This window comes from Dermacentor silvarum, chromosome 7 (assembly GCF_013339745.2).
Source record: "Dermacentor silvarum isolate Dsil-2018 chromosome 7, BIME_Dsil_1.4, whole genome shotgun sequence".
NCBI lineage: Eukaryota > Metazoa > Arthropoda > Arachnida > Ixodida > Ixodidae > Dermacentor > Dermacentor silvarum.
In genome coordinates, this window is record NC_051160.1 from 171440731 (window position 1) to 171462412 (window position 21682).

Genomic DNA, 21682 nt, shown 5'->3' on the forward strand with positions numbered 1-21682 from the left:
TTGCCTGCAGCCGTCTCTCTCTGTATATATCGTGTAAATATAATTTTCCTATCCTTTTTTGCTACTCTCATCCCCGTGGCATTTTGGTGGAGGTGCTGGGTACCCAGCACAGAATAAGAGGTGCTGGGTACCCCCAGCACCTCTTATTCACCAAAAACGTCGCTCTTCCTCACACCCTTATTAGAGTTGCAGGTAATCACGCGTCTCTACCCATACTGAGCTTTAGCTGGTGCACGCAACTCATCCCAGGCGGCATGACTCTAGGCCACATTGCTTCTATCGATGAGTGTGCCGTTTCTGCATTCGTCACCGACGCTTCTTTATCATCTGCCCCTTCCTCTTTCTCGCACAATCTCATCGACAGTGATATTGACAAGATGGTTGTGTCTGACCTCCTTCCTGCACAGACAGCCGATATGCGGCGCATATTGAAGTCCTACTGTGACATCTTTGACTTCAATGGCCGTCCTTTGGGACAGACATCTGTGGTCACTCATAAGATCAATACTGGGGATGCCAGCCCAATCAGACGACGTCCCTATCGCGTGTCCCATGCCGAGCGAGAAGTGATACAGCGTGAAGTCGACAAGATGCTCACCAAGGACGTCATTGAACCTCCATGCAGTCCATGGGCATCGCCGGTCGTCCTGGTGAAGAAGAAAGATGGCAGCTGGCGCTTCTGCGTCGACTACCGCCACTTAAACAAGGTAACGCGCAAGGACGTCTACCCTTTGCCGCGGATCGATGACGCTCTCGACTGTCTACACGGCTCTGCACACTTCTCTTCTATCGACCTGAGGTCAGGCTACTGGCAGATCTCCGTCGATGATCAAGACCGCGAAAAGACTGCATTTGTTACGCCCGATGGACTTTACCAGTTGTGGGTTCTTGGTGTCTCACAGGAGACCAACCACCGCGGGTTCGAGCTTAGTGAGCCACAGGGCCGCGTCAGCCGTCACCTCCAGCACCGCTCGCGTGCGAGCTCAGAGGCCGCAAGGGGCTACCGAGCGACGCACGCAAAAACACAGTAAAGCCCTCAGTTGACGTAAACCGTTTACTGAAACCGTCGGCACCAGCACTACACAAACGCCCGCACGGAGGGGAGCCAAAGGGGTCCCGCACCAGGGCGAAAATACAATAACAGGCGCCTATAGCACGTCGCGGCGAGAGCACAGGCTCAAGCTGGGACACGCCACTAGGAAAAGTCCCGGCGGCTATGCTACTTGCTCTGGCGATAACCAATGGGTCAACTCGCGAGAGCGCTAATGGCACCGCTCGTCGGCTTAGCGTCGGGAAAGGATCAGCACAAAGTACACACTCCCCGCACGGGCAAAGGCACTGTGCGCGAGCTCCAGACCTAGTCACAAAGATGTCGGCGGACGAGAGGAAAGCATGAACGTACCGTGCACTGGTCCCGGAGAGAAGTCCCGAGCCACGCTCCGCCGCTAGCAGCCCAAACGCGCGGCCGCGTAACGTCAGCGCTCCGCCCTCACCGCCAACCGCCGCGCCACCGCGGGAACCGGTTAGGCGGCGCGGGCAAGCGGGGAACGAAAGCGAGGGATGGTAGAGCCCGCGCAATGGCACCGGCGCCTCCCTCAATCCCCACACAGTTTAAGGTAATGCCCTTTGGACTGTGTAATGCCCCAGCCACATTTGAAAGGATGATGGACTCCCTCCTCCGTAGATACAAATGGTCAACTTGCCTGTGTTACCTTGACAATGTCATCGTGTTTTCACCGACATTTGACAGTCACCTTAGCAGATTGTCGGCAGTTCTTGAAGTTTTCAGGCGAGCAGGCTTTCAGCTCAACTCTGCCAAATGCCGTTTTGGCCACCACGAAATCACTGTGCTTGGCCACCTTGTGGCGTGCAACCTGACCCAGAAAAAATTCGTGTTGTCAAAGACTTCCCTATACCACGTTCCACTAAATACGTACGGAGCTTTGTCGGCTTGTGCTCCTGTTTTCGACGTTTTGTCAAGAACTTCGCCGACATTGCCCATCCCCACTCACGTAACTCTTGAAGAAGAAAACGCCATTTTCTTGGGGTCCTGAACAGGCCACTGCGTTTCACACGCTCACGACGTTACTTACGTCACCACCCATCTTGGCCCATTTCGACCCGTCAGCCCCCACTGAACTTCGCACCGACGCCAGTGGACATGGCATCAGCGCTGTTCTCGCCCAGCAGCAACAAGGTCGCGATCGCGTCTTCGCCTATACCAGTCACCTTCTTTCCTCTTCAGAGTGCAAATTTTCGATCACTGAGCGCGAGTGCCTCGCACTGGTTTGGGCTGTCGGAGAGTTTCGACCATACTTGTTTGGCCACACCTTTTCGGTCATCACTGACCACCATGCGCTTTGCTGGTTGTCTTCCCTCAAAGATCCGACTGGACGACTTGGTCGCTGAGCACTGAAACTGCAAGAATACAGCTTTGACGTCACTTACAAGTCTAGCAGACTGCACCAGGATGCGGACTGCCTATCCCGTCATCCAGTGCACCCTCCCGACTTGTCAGCGCACGATTCGGACGCCTGTGCCTTCGCGATATCCAATTTATCCGACATACGCAGCGAACAGCTCAGCGATGCCAATTTGGCGGTCAAGAACTTCGCCGACATTGCCCATCCCCACTCACGTAACTCTTGAAGAAGAAAACGCCATTTTCTTGGGGTCCTGAACAGGCCACTGCGTTTCACACGCTCACGACGTTACTTACGTCACCACCCATCTTGGCCCATTTCGACCCGTCAGCCCCCACTGAACTTCGCACCGACGCCAGTGGACATGGCATCAGCGCTGTTCTCGCCCAGCAGCAACAAGGTCGCGATCGCGTCTTCGCCTATACCAGTCACCTTCTTTCCTCTTCAGAGTGCAAATTTTCGATCACTGAGCGCGAGTGCCTCGCACTGGTTTGGGCTGTCGGAGAGTTTCGACCATACTTGTTTGGCCACACCTTTTCGGTCATCACTGACCACCATGCGCTTTGCTGGTTGTCTTCCCTCAAAGATCCGACTGGACGACTTGGTCGCTGAGCACTGAAACTGCAAGAATACAGCTTTGACGTCACTTACAAGTCTAGCAGACTGCACCAGGATGCGGACTGCCTATCCCGTCATCCAGTGCACCCTCCCGACTTGTCAGCGCACGATTCGGAGCCTGTGCCTTCGCGATATCCAATTTATCCGACATACCAGCGAACAGCTCAGCGATGCCAATTTGCAGTCAATTATCCGCCGTCTACGCTCTCATGACTGTGCCCCGTCCCTACATTATTCATGCTTCGTGACGGCATCTTATACAGACGACACCAGCTCCGATGGCCCAGAGCTTCTACTGGTTTCCCAAAACACTCCATTCCACTGTCCTCGAACAGCTTCATGATGCCCCAACCGCTGGACACATTTGAAAGGATGATGGACTCCCTCCTCCGTGGATACAAATGGTCAACTTGCCTGTGTTACCTTGACAATATCGTGTTTTCACCGACATTTGACAGTCACCTTAGCAGATTGTCGGCAGTTCTTGAAGTTTTCAGGCGAGCAGGCTTTCAGCTCAACTCTGCCAAATGCCGTTTTGGCCACCACGAAATCACTGTGCTTGGCCACCTTGTGGCGTGCAACCTGACCCAGAAAAAATTCGTGTTGTCAAAGACTTCCCTATACCACGTTCCACTAAATACGTACGGAGCTTTGTCGGCTTGTGCTCCTGTTTTCGACGTTTTGTCAAGAACTTCGCCGACATTGCCCATCCCCACTCACGTAACTCTTGAAGAAGAAAACGCCATTTTCTTGGGGTCCTGAACAGGCCACTGCGTTTCACACGCTCACGACGTTACTTACGTCACCACCCATCTTGGCCCATTTCGACCCGTCAGCCCCCACTGAACTTCGCACCGACGCCAGTGGACATGGCATCAGCGCTGTTCTCGCCCAGCAGCAACAAGGTCGCGATCGCGTCTTCGCCTATACCAGTCACCTTCTTTCCTCTTCAGAGTGCAAATTTTCGATCACTGAGCGCGAGTGCCTCGCACTGGTTTGGGCTGTCGGAGAGTTTCGACCATACTTGTTTGGCCACACCTTTTCGGTCATCACTGACCACCATGCGCTTTGCTGGTTGTCTTCCCTCAAAGATCCGACTGGACGACTTGGTCGCTGAGCACTGAAACTGCAAGAATACAGCTTTGACGTCACTTACAAGTCTAGCAGACTGCACCAGGATGCGGACTGCCTATCCCGTCATCCAGTGCACCCTCCCGACTTGTCAGCGCACGATTCGGACGCCTGTGCCTTCGCGATATCCAATTTATCCGACATACGCAGCGAACAGCTCAGCGATGCCAATTTGCGGTCAATTATCCGCCGTCTACGCTCTCATGACTGTGCCCCGTCCCTACAATTATTCATGCTTCGTGACGGCATCTTATACAGACGACACCAGCTCCGATGGCCCAGAGCTTCTACTGGTTGTTCCCAAAACACTCCATTCCACTGTCCTCGAACAGCTTCATGATGCCCCAACCGCTGGACATCTTGGAGCAACTGGCACGTACGATCGCGTTCGGCGTCAGTTCTTCTGGCCAGGCCTCCACCGCTCTGTGCGCCGATACGTCGCTTCTTGCAAGTCTTGCCAGCGCCACAAGCATCCATCCTTGTCCCCAGCCGGTCCTCTTCAGCCCATCGACATTCCCGGTGTCCCATTCTACCGCGTTGGCCGTGATCTCATCGGGCCATTCCCAACATCTCTGACTGGGAACAAGTGGATTGCCGTCGCTACGGACTACGCGACACGATACGCTATCATGCGGCCACTACCAACGAGCTGTGCGACTGACGTTGCGGAATTCCTACTTTACGATGTTATTCTTCACCACGGCGCTCCTCGACAGCTGCTGACCGACCGTGGTCGCTCCTTTCTGTCCAAAGTCGTCGACGACATTTGTCGTTCGTGTTCCATCCGTCACAAGCTAACCACTGCCTACCATCCGGAAACCAATGGGCTTACCGAGCGCCTCAACCGCACACTGACCACAATGCTCTCCATGTACGTTTCCTCCGACCACCGTGATTGGGACAGCACCTTGCCTTATGTGACATTCGCCTACAACTCGTCACGCCATGACACGGCTGGCTTTCCCCCCTTTTATCTCTTTGTTTGGCCGCCATCCAACATTACCTTCGAGACTCTTTTACCATCACCTGTGCACCCTGTTACCGACTACGCCCGCGATGCAGCTTCTCGGGCTGCAACGGCTTGCCAGATTGACAGGGATCGTCTTAATGCCTCCCAGCTGTCCCAGAAGGCCCGCTACGACAGCCATCACAGAGTCGTTAATTACTCTCCGGGTTTTTTGGTCCTCCTCTGGACGCCTTGCCGCCACGTTGGCTTGTAGTCAAACTTCTTTCCCAATACTCTGGGCCTTACAAGGTCCTACGCCAGGTCACAGACGTAACGTACGAGATCACTCCATTGGACAGTTCATCTGCCGCGTCCGCCACTGATATCGTGCACGTCTCCCGCCTTAAGTCATATGTTGCCGGACAAGATCCTACTGCTCCTTAAGCGCCGAGACAGCGCTCTCGACAGCGGGGGTTCTATGTTAAGCGCTATGCCGAGCATGGAAGAATGCGCCAAAAAGACGGTGAAGACGACGATCTGGGCAGCGCTCGTGTTGTTGTTCTGCCATCTTGACTGCAGCCGTCTCTCTCTGTATATATCGTGTAGATATAATTTTCCTATCCCTTTTTGCTACTCTACATAATGGCTCCAGCATGGAGCCCTTGGGAACTCCAGATGTTACTGCTACTCTTGGATGACATCTGTTCGCAGACAACACAATGGAGCGATTCCTTAGAAAATGTCTTAGCCAAACAGAAACTGACCCTCTTCCAATATAGTTGAATACCCTGTTTAAATACTATCTCTTGCAAGTATTTATTGATCCTCCTAGAAACGAACACGGCTCGAATATGTTGCGACAATATGTCGTAGATGAGTGACTATAAAAGAAAGCCTGTCGTGCAGCGTCACAAATCGGATCACAAGGCGATGAAACAGTTTCCTAAAGCAGATGACAAATCAATAATTAATAATCTAGCCTTTCAAAATAATTTCAACACAATTATACTGTTGATGATCTGTGGGTTTGTTTTAAAGGTATAGTTCATGATTGTCTGCAGTGATCGAAAACAATTCACTATCTTTGGATAAAGCTAACGTAAACGTTAAAGAAACGGTCGTACAGGGCGAGCAGTCCTATTGTGAAAATTAAGATTGGTGAAATAAGCAAGGAAATAAAATAAAAAGTTCTTGTGACAAAGAAAAGTATTTGAATAAAAATTTACAGCATTTATTAAAACATTCCCACGCAAATTTTAAAGGTCAGTTCAGGGGCATGCTATACCCTCTAGTTCCTTTAGATGGAAAACTAGTGGGCGAAGATGCTGCTGCCTGTACAGCCTTTAATAACCGTGTGGGAAGACGTGACGCGTTTGGTTGCCCACATTTATTATATGCTCCTCAAAGACGCTGTTGCTCTTGCCGCCGTTGTTCTTGGCGTCCTATCGCGTTCTACCTCGCGCTCAGCTCGCACGAGCGGAGCAGCCGAGGGGCCGCATCGTCGTTGTCGTCGAGACGCTGACGGCTCGCCATATGGCCCCCCTCTAGCGAGGTAGCCAGTGGGCGAAGGAGCGATCTCTATGAGCAGCTGGTAGGTTCTGCTGTTGCGGAGCGCGTTCGTCTGGTGTTTTTGGATGGCCTTTCGTCTTCAAGAACGGCGTCGGTGTCGAGGACAAGGCCGGCTTTATGCGGTCGACGGAGACACTGTCTTCGCGTCCATTAAGAAGCAGGACAAAATGCTTCGGGCAACGCTTGACGACTTTAAAGGGCCCGTCGTAAGGCGGCTGCAGTGGTGGTCTGAGTGCATCGTGCCGTACGAAGACATGTGTACAATCGCGGAGAGCACGACTGGCGAAAGATGGGCGTGAGTGTTGACGTGGCAGAATAGGAGACACGTTTCTCATGGCATTCCCGAGGCGGCTGGCATAATCGGCAACGTCCTGTGGTGGTATCGGTGACGCCTCGAAAAACTGGCCAGGAAGCCTTAAGGTCGTGCCAAAAACGAGCTCAGCTGAGGAGCAGGACGCGTCCGTACGTATCGTGCTGCGAAGGGCGAGGAGGACGAGTGGTAGTCGTTCCGTCCAGGGTATCAGTGATGAGGAGGCCATGAGAGAGGCTTTGAGTTGGCGGTGAAATCGCTCAACCATGCCGTTCGACATCGGGTGGTAGGCCATCGTCTTGATGTGTTGACACCAAGCATGCGGGACAAAGTGCGGAAGAGCGCGGAGTCAAATTGACGACCTCTGTGTGTTGTGATGGTCTTGGGAACTCTGTAACGGCTTATCCACACGCTGATGAGTCCGCGGGCAACTGACTCTGCCGTGATGTCGGTGAGCGGTAGTGCCTCAGGCCACCGCGTGAACCGGTCAACGCACGTTAACATATAGCGGCTGTTGTTCGATGGGGGCAAAGGGCCTACGAGGTCCAGGTGCACGTGACCGAACCGCGAGTCGGGAGGCGTAAAGGTACCCAGTGGGCTCACTGTGTTGCGCTGGACTTTGGTTTGCTGGCATTTGAGGCAAGCACGTGTCCAGCGGCGAACGTTGATGTTCATTTGTGGCCATAGATATTGCTCTGTGACGAGGCGTTGAGTCACACGTATGCCGGGGTGCGACAAGGAATGCAAGGCGTTGAAGATGCTGCGGCGAAATGGCACTGGAACATACGGGCGAGGACGTCCGGTAGAGGTGTCGCAAATGAGTGGAATTGCGCAGCCTGGAAGTTGGACATCTTCGAACTTGAGGAAGTTCTCTTGGAGTCGTAGAACTTGAAGTTCGCTGTCCTCGCGTTGTGCAGTAGCCATGGCTGCAAAATCGACTGGCGGGCGCTCATCCACCGTTACATTGATTTCTATTCGGGATAGTGCGTCAGCAACAGGATTGTCTTTGCCACTGATGTGTCGGATATCGTTGGTAAACTCCGATATGTAGGAAAGTTCGCGGATTTCACGTGGAGTGTGGGAAGAGGTGGTAGCGGTCGAAAGACACGTGAGCGGCTTGTGGTCGGTGAGGATATGGAATTGCCGACCTTCGAGGAAGTGGCGAAAATGCTTGACAGCCAAATAGGCCGCCAGCAGTTCACGACCAAATGTGCTGTAACGGCGCTCGGTCTGCGAGAGCTTCCGGGAAAAGAAAGCGATCGACTGCCAAACTCCATTGACCAACTGCTGCAGGACTGCTCCAATGGCGACGTCCGAGGCATCCACAGTGAGTGACGTGCTGGCGTCGCACTTTGGGTGCGCGAGGAGTGTTGCGTTGGCGAGCGCTTCCTTGATGGAACTGAAAGCTGTCTCGGCGTCGCCTGTCCAGGAGATGGAAGCGTTCGGCTTCGTTTGACCGGACAGAAGTGCATGGAGCGGTTGCAAGATAGCAGCGCAGTGGGGAATAAAGCGCCGGTAATAGTTGGCCAGCCCGAGGAATTCACGCAGTTTCTTCGTAGTTGTTGGTCGTGGAAACTGTAATATAGCTTCCACGTGCGCGGCTGGTGGAGAGATGCCACGGGAATCCACGCGATGGGCAAGGAAGTCCAGTGAAGAAACTCTGAACTCGCTCTTCGGTCCGTTGATGACTAGTCCGTACTTGCAGAGCCGCGTGAAAACCTGACGCAGGTGAAGTTCGTGATCCGCTTCTGAGGTGCTGAAGACGAGGATGTCGTCGATGTACGCGAAGCAGCACGTCAAGCCACGAAGAACCTGGTCCACGAACCGTTGAAAGGTTTGTGCGGCGTTTCGTAGACCAAACGGCATACGTGTGTATTCAAACATGCCAAAAGGTGTTATTATGGCAGTCTTCGGTACGTCGGAAGGCTCGACTGGTATTTGGTGATATGCCTTCACTAAGTCGATCTTGCTGAATACGGTGCAACCGTGCAGCAACGCCGTGAAGTCCTGGATGTGTGGTATCGGGTAGCGGTCCGGTACCGTCACTTTGTTGAGGGCGCGATAGTCACCGCACGGTCTCCAGTCACCTGATGACTTGGGGACCATGTGTAGCGGTGATGACCAGGCACCAGAAGAAGGGCGGACGTATCCGAGCTCAAGCATATGCTCAAATTCTTGCCTTGCGATCTTGTAACGGTTAGCAGCGAGACGACGAGCACGTGCAAACACCGGTGCTCCTACTGTCACAATGTGGTGAGTGACATGGTGGCGTACCGGGTCTTCAAGAGATGGAGCACTGGAAGAGATCGGAAAATTCTTCCAGAAGTGTAGACCATGGCGGAGAGACTTTGGCATGAGCTTGCACGAGACGCAAAGGTGGTAAACTTGATGTCACGCCTTGAACTGTTAGGTGGGTTTCAGAATCCAGGAGACGGCTATGTCGTAGGTCGACCACAAGCTTAAAATGCCAAAGAAAGTCTGCACCGATGATTGGTACACGCACGTCAGCGACTAAGAAAATCCATCGAAACGTGCGTCTCAAGCCAATGTCAAGCGTAACGGACCTGTGTCCGAAGGTCCTTATGGTTGAACCATTGACAGCAGTGACAGGCGGCGTGGTCTGACGTGGTGTCGCTGTCGTGACGCGCTGCCTCGGTGGTCTGCTTTGAGCGAGATGAGTGCAGCGGCCAGGTGGTCCACTTTGCGGTAGAGCTCCTCGTTAGCTTGAAGGAGACGGTCCAAGCGGTCGTCGCGGACCGGCGCAAAGAGGAAAGAGTCACGTTGTCTCTCGATTCCAGATATGGCCGGGGTGCCGAAATCCATAATTTTGTCGGCCATTTGTGCCAGTGAGTCGAGGGTTTCTGTGGAGGACATGCTCAAGATCATCCGCACCTGCTGTGGCATTCGCTGTACGAAGAGCTCCCGTAGAATGGATGTGTCCAATGCAGCAGACTGGTCCCCAATCAGATGGCGCATGCGACGCAGAAGCTCCGTGCGCTTTCGTTCACCGAGCTCCTCCGCGGTGAGTTGCTGCTGCAGCCTACGCTGTTCCGACTCGGTTGTCCGGCGTATAAGCTCCGTTTTAAGAGTGCCGTAGGGTGTGTCAGGAGGCGGAGAGCGCAGAATGTCCCCTACGATGGCGATGACAGCAGGTGGTAAAGCACCGATGATGTAGTCGTACCTTGCTGTTTGCGATGTTACTCGATGTCGTTGGAAGAGGGGCTCGACGCTCAGAAACCAGAGTTCTGAGTGCGACTGCCAAAACTCCGGTAGCTTGAGAGTAGCGACGACAGGTTCGGGTACCGTGGGACTCGGTGTGACTTCACTGTTGGGTGTGGTGTCCATGATCAGCCGAAATGAACGAGGCTGAAGGCGTTTACCATGGACACTCGGTGCGTTGGCGAAGGAACGAGCAGATGGCGCGTTGGCGTCGGAAGTCCAGGGTCACCACTTGTGGGAAGACGTGACGCGTTTGGTTGCTCACATTTATTATATGCCCCTCACAGACGCTGTTGCTCTTGCCACTGTTGTTCTTGGCGTCTTGTCGCGTTCTACCTCGCGCTCAGCTCGCACGAGCGGAGCAGCCGAGGGGCCGCATCGTCGTCGTCGAGACGCTGACGGCTCGCCATAACCGTTTCAGTAGTGCTTGCACAAAAGATCGCCACCATCTTCCATCCTTGAATGTAAGTCTACCTCCAGTATCACATGTATTAATTTCTGAGGAAGGCATTTTTAATCTCTTGTTAAATCAGTATATAAAGAAATCAGAGGGACTAGATGACACACCGAATGCCTTACTACAGTATAGACCACTTATAACGTAACCACTTATAGTGTAGGACCGGATATAGTACGGTCTTTTCAGACTCCCGTTAATTTTTCCATAGCACTCCATGTATATGCATACCGCTTACAGTGCAGCCGCAGGAAAGTATCACTGACAAGGGCGGCAGCGAGCACGCTTCTCAACAAGGTGCATGCTCCCGGCTGGCATATGCATTATGCAATGAAATCAAACTCTCGTTAATTCGGACTTATTTGGCCGCACGTCGGTTAATCCGGACTACTTTTGGAGCTCGGTGAGCGAGGAGCGCCGCAAATGTGCGACGAAAAAGAGCAAGAACGGCGCTAGCGTCCAACCAAAACGAAGCGGCGGAGTCCGCATCGCCAATCAGTTGAAATCGTACATGAAAATGACAGCAACGCCGGAACGCTTCGAGCCTATTTGTGTCTTTAAAGCCTGAATTCTTGCATTTACCGCCGCAAACAACACCGCGTTGGCCGCAGGCTTTCGTAACTGCGTAGTTGTCATCCACGATCGTGTCGATAGCGGCCGCAGTTTTCTCCGCAGCGGTTGCGGCGAACAGTAGTTTCGTTTTTACTCGGTACGTGCGTCGGCCGCGTGCCTAAAAAACTGCGTAGTCGCCATCGATGATCGCATAAATAGCGACCGCGGTTTCGACTGCAGTTGTTGCCGCGAATGGTAGTTAATTCGTCCAGACTTGGTGCGTGCATCGGGCGCGTGCCTTCAGCACCGCAAAGTCGCCGTTCATAATCCTGTCGATAGCGGTCACGGTTTTTTCCGCAGCGGTTGTGGCAAACAGTTGTTTTGTTTTGACTCGGTGCAAAGCTGTCGAGCTTGAAGAGCCCCGGCTACATCACGATTATGTTTTCGCCAGCTCACTGGCGAAAACGTAATCGTGATGTGCGCGCGATAGTACAAAGCGTGTCTACATGCTTGGTCTACATGTTTTGCATACGTGCAGTGCTTGAAAATCGTTGTTTTGGTTATAGTGCAGTACCGCTTATAGTGCAGATATTCGCGACTCCGGCGACTTACGTTATAAGCGGTACGCAGAATGTTGTGAAAAATATTTGTGTGTGTCATACACTAGGCCTTTGAACAGACGCGTGTTATAACCCCAAGGACTGGAAGATTGGCGCAATTAGGCAGGCCTCCACAGCACTGTATTAACAGTGCTGAGGGCCCGGTTCAAAAAAACAAGAAGGTCCCCTCCCGCCTTACCCTCTCGTCATTCTTGAGATGCTTTTTAGAATTCGCTACAAAGAACAGATGCCGTATTTACTCGAAGAATCTCCAGAGTGTTTAGGAACATCGCCTGGGCGTTTACTTTCTTGCAGAGCAAGTGGAGATATTGTCATTGAAATTGAACTATAGCAGGAGACATAGACAGCATTAAGATTTGTCGGGCTAGTTGGTTCATACTGACAGAAGGGTAAACTGCACGAGAAGTTAAGACAAAAATACGTAAGAAATACATACGACACTTAGAAGTGCAGTCTAAGTGTTGTATATGTTTCTTCGATTCCCCTTAACCTTTAGCGCAGTTTACCCTTGTTTCAATAGACATCTTCCCTCAAAAATCAGGAAGCACAATCGTACGAAATGGCTTCCTCTACCTGCTTCTTTTTATTCATATTTTAAAAAAGAAAGAAAGGTATGTACGTGTCTACAAGCGTTTTCATGCCTTTTGCTGGGATAGTTTATTGATGAGATCTTGAACATTGACTCTCCTAAGAATCTCCGTCTCCACATTCAGCAGGGACAAATTGCTGAGGCGGCTGTCAGTCATCGTTGATCGAAGCCAGGTTCTTGATCAATTTCAGCTTGGTGAATGATCGTTTGCCAGTGCAATTTGTGATCATCAAGGACAAAAAAATTCTAACAGCAACATGAACATCTGCAAATGAACCTTCAAGCTTTTCATGAATTAGAAATTTCAGCATGTCTGCTCAGAAGAACAGCCTTCGGTGCTCGCAAATGAAATAAACTGTTCAAACTCATCGGAAAATGTGCCAGCCAGATCAGAAGGATACTTTTTCACGAGGTTGTGGGGATGCGCTGACTCTCACGCGTCCCCTGATGTTGTTTTCCCGGCGTGGCTCCCGTGGTCCGGCTTCGCCGCGTGGCTAACGGCGGCGGTCGGTGTGGTTGCGGTGCATTGCGAGAGATGGCACGAGTGTCGCGATGCTAGCACCACCGAACGGCGGGGTGACTTGGGCGCAAAAGGTCAAAGGCGCTTCCTCTTTGGGTTGGGATCGGCGGCCAACACGCACGAACGCTTCGCGCGACCGTCGCGCGAGGCTAAGAGCAATACACAGGTATGGAGGAACACGGATCGTTCGAGCGCGCCACCGTTCGCATAACTGTACACGTGAACGACTAGGCGATGGTGTCATAGCATGGGGTGAACGTATTCGCTCGCTATCGGGTCGCGGTGAGTCGGACTTCCTTGATTTGTAGCGCGCCCATGTGAATGTTCTATTGGTAGTAATTCGGCTAGCATGTATTAGTGTAAGAAAGATGCAATAAATGCCCTTATGATTGTCTGCACTACTGTGTTGTCGTTCCTTTGTCCCAAGAGCACATGTGAGACCCCACATCTGGCGCCCAACGTGGGGCCTCTTGGGGCATCGGACGATAATTTTAAGTTTTGCTCGGTTCGAGATGTTTCAACCGAAGCGTAGTCCTAGCGTGGATTTTGATCGCTAGTGTCGGCGGTGTGCTTTCTTGAGCGAGGCGACGGTTGCTGTAGCGTGTTTGAACTTTTCAACATGCTAAGCCTTTTCGCGAGTGTTTTGTTGAAGTACACTCGTCGGTACGAGAGCCACGTGGTCTGCATCCTGGGAGAGCGAGGCCTAGCGCCCGCGGAGCATTGGCAAGCCTAAAGTGAGTGAGTACGGAAGCCTCGTGGGTGGTCCGAATTTCTTATGTAAATAGCTTCTTCTATCTCTTTGACTTCGGAAGTCGCGGCTCAGGGAGCCGGGTGGCCGCGGGCCACGGGTGCCGCTACGGGCTGACTGGTATTGCGGCCTGGCACCAGGCGCTCCGACACCGTCTGGGACGGTGGGCGCCGTCAACTCGGATGCTGTGTGCACCGAGCGGGGTAGGACCACCTCACAGAGCTAACGTCTCCTCGCGGCTGCCTGTTCTTGTGCCCATTTTGGGTGTTTTTTTTTTTCGGATGCCGGTTGTTGTCAGGGTAGCGATGCATTAGGCCTAAGGCTTTACGAAGCCGCCTGTCGCACGTGGAGGGACACAACCTGGTGGACCGTTGTGTTGAGGTGCCGCACTTTGCTTCCCTCAATTTAGTTAGCCTCGCAAGAATTGAAATTACTCGTTCGATTCAAGAAAGCAAGCTTTGTTCACGTGAACTTAGCATCTGAAATGCCGTCCGAAATTTCGCTAGCCGAATTGGACATCGTACCACGTGGGTGATGCGTATGCCGAATTCCTTTCCCTTGCACTACTTTAGTGTTTGTCGAGTGCGTTGAGTGTACGCAGCGTGAGCGGAGTCACCCCTGGTTTGCTGTCACCTGCACATCGTCTGCGCTGCTGCCCCGGCCTACGAACGAGCTATCCCAGGTGATGCAGATGCCTGTGGCCAGTTCGGCGCAGCGATTTCGGCGGCCGCCTGTGTCCGGCTCGTTACCCTCGGCGGCTGGGAAAAGAGCCGGCAGTCACCAACGGCTACAGTGGCTCTCGCCGGCAGGGCGCTTCGGCGCGAGCGACGCTTGCTCGGGCCGACTTCTGCGTCGCCGTTTCCGGAGTCCTGTGCTGGAGTCGTGCCATCGAATCTGCAGAGCTGGTGCTGTGACCAACGGACGCCAGCGGTGAACCCCTGAGACAATGTCGGCTCGCATGTTGTGGATAACGTGTGGACATTTCCTCGGCGGCGCCACTGTCGCATGTACTAACGTTTGTTCGCGACGCGCGCGTTGTTAGACCTTGTGACATGCTTCGCCAGAGTATGTGTAGTGATTTAAGGTTGGGGGGATGTGGGGCTGCGCGACTCTCACGCGTCCCCTGATGTTGTTTTCCCGGCGTGGCTCCCGTGGTCCGGCTTCTCCGCGTGGCTAACGGCGGCGGTCGGTGTGGTTGCGGCACATTGCGAGAAATGGCGCGAGTGTCGCGATGCTAGCGCCACCGAACGGCGGGGTGACTTGGGCGCAAAAGGTCAAAGGCGCTTCCTCTTTGGGTTGGGATCGGCGACCAACACGCACGAACGCTTCGCGCGTGCGCCGGCCCGCTTCGCGCGACCGTCGCGCGAGGCTAAGAGCAGGACACAGGTATGGACGAAGACGGATCGTTCGAGTGCGCCACCGTTCGCGTGACTGTACACGTGAACGACTAGGCGATGGTGTCATAGCATGGGGCGAACGTATTCGCTCGCTATCGGGTCGCGGTGAGACGGACTTCTTTGATTTGTCGCGCGCCCATGTGAATGTTCTATTGGTAGTAATTCGGCTAGCATGTATTAGTGTATGAAAGGTGCAATAAATGCCCTTTTGATTGTCTGCACTACTGTGTTGTCGTTCCTTTGTCCCAAGAGCACAGGTGAGACCCCACAAGGTCCATTGCCTGCAGACGCTCCTGCGCTGGGAAAAAGCAGTTCCAATCCGTAATAACAGCAAACCGCGAGCATAATTCAGTGTAAGCGCTCAAGCGAGCTGTGAGAGCGTACAGGAGATTGTCAATCATGACGAAGAAGGTTTCACAGCGGCACTTCGCTGAAGAATCTTGTGGCTCTGGCGTGCTCGTGCCGAGTTCAGTGCTGTCGTATCATGTCGATTGTTTTCGCTTTCTCTGGGTGCTTGCTTTATACGAAGCATGGTCCAACGCTTCCTTCGCAAGCTTTTCAATTTCATCGAACCTCTCTAGCCGGATACATAATCACACAACGTTTTCATCACGCTTACGGCAGCATTCAATGGCAGTGTTGGGCTCTGAAGCGCTGCAAGACTAACCCAAAAACTCGGCTATCAGTGCGGTTTCCACGTTGTCATTGCCTTCAGCAAAGAATTTGACTCGTGCGTCGTTTCTGCTCGTTCATCATGATCTTCGGATAGTTCCATCAAGGCGGCTTTGATTTCTTTAGAACCTGCCGCGAGAGCCCTCGTTGCATCCGCTCGCGCTGACCACCGCATGTCACTGCGCTGACCAACATCTTTGCAGATTTTCTTCTTGTAGTGCAAAAAAAAACACGGATGTAGAAGAAGAACTGAGTCACACACAGGCGCCTGTGTGCGTCTCAGTTCTTTTACATCCGTGTGTTTTTTTGCGCCACAAGAAGAAAATCTCTATGCACCTTCGCATTGCTCGTTCCGAAACTCATTGGACCGTAGCTGCTCACATCCTATTCCGGCTGCTCTTTGCGTCTATCAGCTGGATCAGCTCTGTCGCTCTACGCGATTCATGGTTTTGGGCGAGTGTAACGTTTTTACCTCAGACTGAAGATGTGTGGGCTGACTTCAGGGTTATGCACATTTTGTAACGAACAGCCTTTTTGAAGCATTCATATTATTGAAATAGATAACCTCTGTTTCAATCAGGGGAAGTCAGCAGGAGACAAACTTTTTCGAACCAAACCACGAAGTTCGCCATTTTTTCCAGCGCTCAGGGGGCCCCCTATGCCCGGAGGGCCCGGTTCATTTGAACCCTGGATAATCCACCCCTGGTGACAAAGCACTATTTGAATATTATTGACCAATTTCGCTAACCCCAACAGCCTGCAACATTTTAGAGCAAGCAGTCCATAAACAGTTTCATTTCTTGAAGAGCACACTGTACCAACAAGTGCACATCATGGGTTTGACCATGGATATTCAATCAGCACACAACTGGTTGGAACCACCCACGATCTTGCTACAGCATTAAATGAAGGAAAGCAGATGGATGCCATTTTTAGGGACTTCCAAAAGGTTTTTGATAAATTGTTGCATAAAAATATACTTCACAAATTGGAATATACTCGAACAAAATGCAAAATTGCTGTCGTAGAAGAGATGTGCCTAGCTTTATAATCGATTCACCAAATGGAACCCCATCCGTTCTAGTCCCTGTTTTGTCATACAGTGTGTCCCCCAGGGCTCCGCCCTCAGACCGCTTTTGCTTGTGTTGTTTGTAATGACATTGTCACCCATCTTTCTGTAAATGAGAAGTTGTGTGCTGACGATAGTACATTGTGCAGGAAAGCACCTTCAGCTGAGTATCAGATTAGGCTGAATAATCAATTTGGCAAAGTCTTTACTTATTGCCAGGAATGGCAAATGAAAATGAATTACCATAAAACAGTCCATATGCAACTAACGCTCAAGAAGAACCCTTTTTGTTATCAGTATGGCACTAACAACATCTCTCTATCAGAAGTCACAGAATACAAATATGTTGGATTATGGGCAACAAATAATCTAACTTGGAACAAATATATTCCCACAATTAGCGGAAACTGCCCTTCGTATTAAACTCTTTTTTTCTAAAGTGCGTGTGAGTCTACTCTGCCTGTTCACATTCCTCCAATGTCGGAATAGGCAGTTATAATATGGCATCCTTTCAAGTATAGTACTAAAGTAAAGAAAGTGCAATAGAAAGGCTTACAATTTATTTGTAACTAGTACGGTCTGACATCAGTCAGTGAGCTGTGGACAAGAGCTTTGAAATGTGTTGCGGAAAGAAACCATATTCGTCGCCCAACATTCTGCTGCTTCTAGTTAAATGTAACGAACAGCTCACGTAATCTTGGGGTTACGCCACACATAAACAACACAGTAAGATGATAATACCTTTAAATTCACGGATTAATGGCACTCTTCTTTTTTCCCTAAAACTTTCTAATTATGTTGTATCACATAGTACAGTGTCATTGTTTCAAAAGCAGCCTCACCTGACCCTCACTCGTCATCGTATACAGTGCTTTAGTAGTTTTGTATCCTAACTATTGTGTTTTGGTTGTTTGTTTATGCCTGTATCTTTTCTATTGCTTGATCTTTATAAGAATGACCGCAGTTTTCAGAAATAAATATCGCAAGTGGGTAAAGTTCTCAAGTGATCCCAATCGCATTAAAAGCCAACATCGGCCCATTCTCGCCACATTTATTTCATCGCGGTCGGTGCCAGCGCAACGCAATTCGGAGACATAATGTCGCCTGGCCTGCTTGATTCAGTATTCTAGCATTTTTGAATACATCTCATTAATCTTTTTCTGTCACAACTTCTCTGCCTACCTTGTGCGGCTACCTATGGCTGTAACAGGTTCCGGTTGTACCAATCTCCGCCCTGTTTCTTTTTTCCCCACCAAACTCTAAACGTCTCTCGCTTATCGCGACTGCTGACCGGTTGATGATTCCGCCCGCTTTAAAACCAAGCGCTTCTGGAAGGTGTATGTTCGTCACCTACGATTCTCACTGGGTGAATCCCTTCGCATTCCATTAGGATGTGCTCTGCGGTCTCCGGATTTTTGCTGCAGCATACACATGCCTCATCTTGTTGCGAATATTTGCCCCGATGTGTTTTTTTTTTTTTTTTTTTTTTACTTAGGCAACCAGCTCGAGCCTCACTGCCCTTTGTTCGATGACGGCAAAGGGCCTACGTTTTTAACGATGCCAATAAGATGACGCTCCAAAAGTTCGTGTAAACAACAAGCGTGTAAACGCTCTACGCGATCACGCACGCAGAGCACTGACCTCATCGTGCGGTCAACAAACAAGAGACACGGGAAAAACAGCAGTGGCGGCGTGGTCGGAGCGAGCCGGAAATCGAATAATTTGGCACTCGCACCTGTGAATGCGTCGACGCGTTGGTTGGCTTGCAGACGTGCTTGTGCGCGGGCCAGTGCAGACGCTGATGTTCTTTGCTGCAGTAGAAGACCCGATGGCATCGTGCGCATCGGCGCAGTTCCGACGTGATGCCGCAGAACTGACAGTAGTAGATGTCTTCGGCGTCGGAAACCATAGCCATTCCGCCACAGCGATTGAATCTAAACTTTCGCGTAGGCACTCGGCAAGCGCTGAAAGATCACAACCGCAGCAGCACGCAATCAACCATTGCTTCTTGGACACCAAGCACGTTGCCCCAGGTTGCCCCCTGTACCGCGGCGGACTGCTATTGTCACGTGACGACATAAAAAAGTAAAAAAGAGAAACCAAGCGTATTGTAATACCAAAAATGCTATAAATGTTAATAATATATTTGAAAAGTTATGAAATTGTTTTAGTCATTATTATGTACGCCTGATTAAACAAAACCAAATACCCTTTTTTTTTTCGTTTGTTTTTCGCGACTGACGAGTGGCTGAAAGGGATCACGTGGCTCGTGGACCTCTTTGCTGCTCTATGAGCCTCGGACCGTACATTGGACGATTGGAGCTTCTCAAACGGGCTGGAGCATTTGGATCGGCTGCACACGGCGTCAGCGGCATATTCAAAAGGGCCGACTGTTGCAGGGTGGAAGTGTATCGGAAGGTCCATCTTCAAACGAGGCAGTTCGTGTGTTCTTGCGGATATGGCCACTTTCGGGCGTTCTTCAAGATGGGTGAGTGATCTCCGAAGCCTAGGCTTGTTAGAACGGTGTCGCGAAGCGAAACAGTAACCCTCGTTTGGCGAAAGCCGTTGCCGGTGGGCTGCTGTAGCTTTTCGGTTCCGTATGCTTGTAGTGGTTGCTGTCCTGGCTACTCACCGTTTTTCGCTTGTCTTCGCATTCGGCGGCCGTGCTTAAATTGTGGTTCGCTCCTTTGAGGCGACCGTCACGGAAGATTTTTCATTTTGTTGTGCTAGTATTTAGCAACCAGTTTGTCTTCGGTTGGACTTTGTTCCTGATTAACGTAACTGGGGCTTGAGCCGTCCCGCCGCGGCTTTTGAAATTTATTTATTTCTGGTAACGCGTAACCGCGGTGTGTTTTGAACGCTTTCGATGGCTTGCCTACGTCTAGCCCGCTTCACATGCGCTGGTGAGGGTATCTCGCAGGAGCACCGACCACGCGGGCTTAGCGAACCAAAGGGCTGCGTCAGCTGTCGCCTCTCGTAGTAGTCTCAACAAGCGCGCCGGGACACGCCTCAGTGAATTGTTGTCGAACACGTAGCAGTCTTCCTTCGCGGCCTGCTTAAAGCAGACTGTGGCTTGTGGGATTATCATTTCAGCACGCGTAGCCACGCAGCGCGGTTTGACACGTTGTGCGGAATCATTCAGCCTGTGACAGGGGCGCGCCATTTCTTGAAACAGTGTATTGCATGCAGTTGTGGCTGGCGCAAGCACTCGCCCCCCCCCCCCCCCCCCCTTTTTTTTTTTCCACAGTAAAAGCGTTAGGTCTTTGTCGCGTCCACGTGACACCCTCGGTTCTCGCACGTCATTTCTTTTTGCGCTGCGGCTCGTCGATTTAGTTCTGCTGCAGCTCTCGGGCTGAAGTTTCACATGACGTGAATGTGCTGTTGTAACGCCTCCCGGGGGACCATTGCCTTGTTCAAGCCCCCTCCCCCCAATGATTGCATTCATTCACGTTGTGCCATGGGACCTCCTCACTTCTTTGGTTAGCAAGAAATGACACTCTTTTGAACTGCTTCGTGTCCAGCCTAGCGTTTCTTGTCTTTACTCAAGTTCATTGAGCATACTGCAAGTCATGCTGTATGCTAGGCTTTGTTGCCAAGCCACTGCTGAAATGTTTCTGGGGAATGTCATGCACCCAAGTTGCAAACCCAATAAAGTTGTTCAAAATGTGTTCAATACAGAACAGTTGAGAGTGATCCTGGGCTTCATAATTCATATGCACTAAGTGTGTTATACAGAATCATTTCAAAAAGTTTGCTCCAGTGTTCGAGCCACACAGTACTCGCTTGCATGTCCACTCACACTCATCGGTAATCGCTCGCACCCGCTCGTACTGGTGCCAATCATGAAGGCTGCTCAATAATTCAGTACCTGCTTTGTTGGCATAGTGGCTTGGGCATTTCGATGGGGGTGAAATGCAAAAACACCCATGTACCGTGCTTTGGGTGCGTGTTAAAGAACCCGAGGTTGTCAAAATTAATCCCGAGTCTGCCACTGTGCCTCATAATGATATCGGGGGTTTTGGCACGCTGTCCAGTCTTGCTGGTGTGGCATCTTTTAAGTTGTAGTACGAAGCTCACATAGACGATAAGCACGACTTCCAACAAACATTTTGAAGCATGCACATTCCTTATTCATAAAAGCAAACAAAATTGCATAGTAGCTTGCAAGACGCATATCGCTTTCATTACAGTAACCGCCGTGGTTGCTCAGTGGCTATGGTGTTGAGCTGCTGAGCACGAGGTCGCGGGATCGAATCCCGGCCACGGCGGCCGCATTTCGATGGGGGCGAAATGCGAAAACACCCGTGTACTTAGATTTAGGTGCACGTTAAAGAACCCCAGGTGGTCCAAATTTCCGGAGTCCCCCACTACGGCGTGCCTCATAATCAGTACTGGTTTTGGCACGTAAAACCCCATAATTTCGCTTTCATTACAGTGAACACATGTCCTGCGCTGCGCGTCGGCTGCTTATGGTGTCGCCAGTAGGTGACTAGCACAGGCTCAACATTTACTAGAGTCGGCAATGGCTGGCCAGAAAAGCAGTGAATGCCAAGCCACACTACGGTCAAGTTAGAAAGCTGTAAGTGGCACCTATAGTTGCAGCTAGCATCGGTAAAGCTTATCGCAGTCACCTCGCGGTGATAACTGGCTGCTGCAGATGGCAGGTTACATGCTAGCATTTTTCATTTCATAAAGGTGCTGTTTTTACCTTCGCAAAGTGCAATGTGCAGAAAAACTCAATTATTGTGCCCTTAGCTTTGTTGTGTGGCTAGCTCCTGTGATAAGCGAAATCATTTATTGAAAGTAGCACCTTGTGGTGTTAACTGTGTGTGCACTTTGCAA

At 51.3% G+C, this 21682-nt stretch overlaps 1 protein-coding gene across 4 annotated transcripts in view; it reads right to left on the minus strand.

Moving 5' to 3' along the window:
• LOC119458689 (egl nine homolog 1) overlaps positions 1-18892 on the minus strand; it is a 138482-nt gene extending 119590 nt beyond the window's left edge. For 3 of the 4 annotated variants that reach the window (XR_007468109.1, XM_037720551.2, XM_037720549.2), the window contains exon 1: positions 18576-18891. Coding sequence is in view for 3 of the 4 variants with exons in the window: in XM_037720551.2 (XP_037576479.1) it covers positions 18576-18755 (180 nt within the window). In the remaining variant the exon portion in view is untranslated. Of the gene's footprint in view, positions 1-18575 lie in introns of all 4 variants that reach the window. The other variant, XM_049671374.1, reaches the window with a different exon arrangement.
• Positions 18893-21682: the final 2790 nt, after the last annotated feature.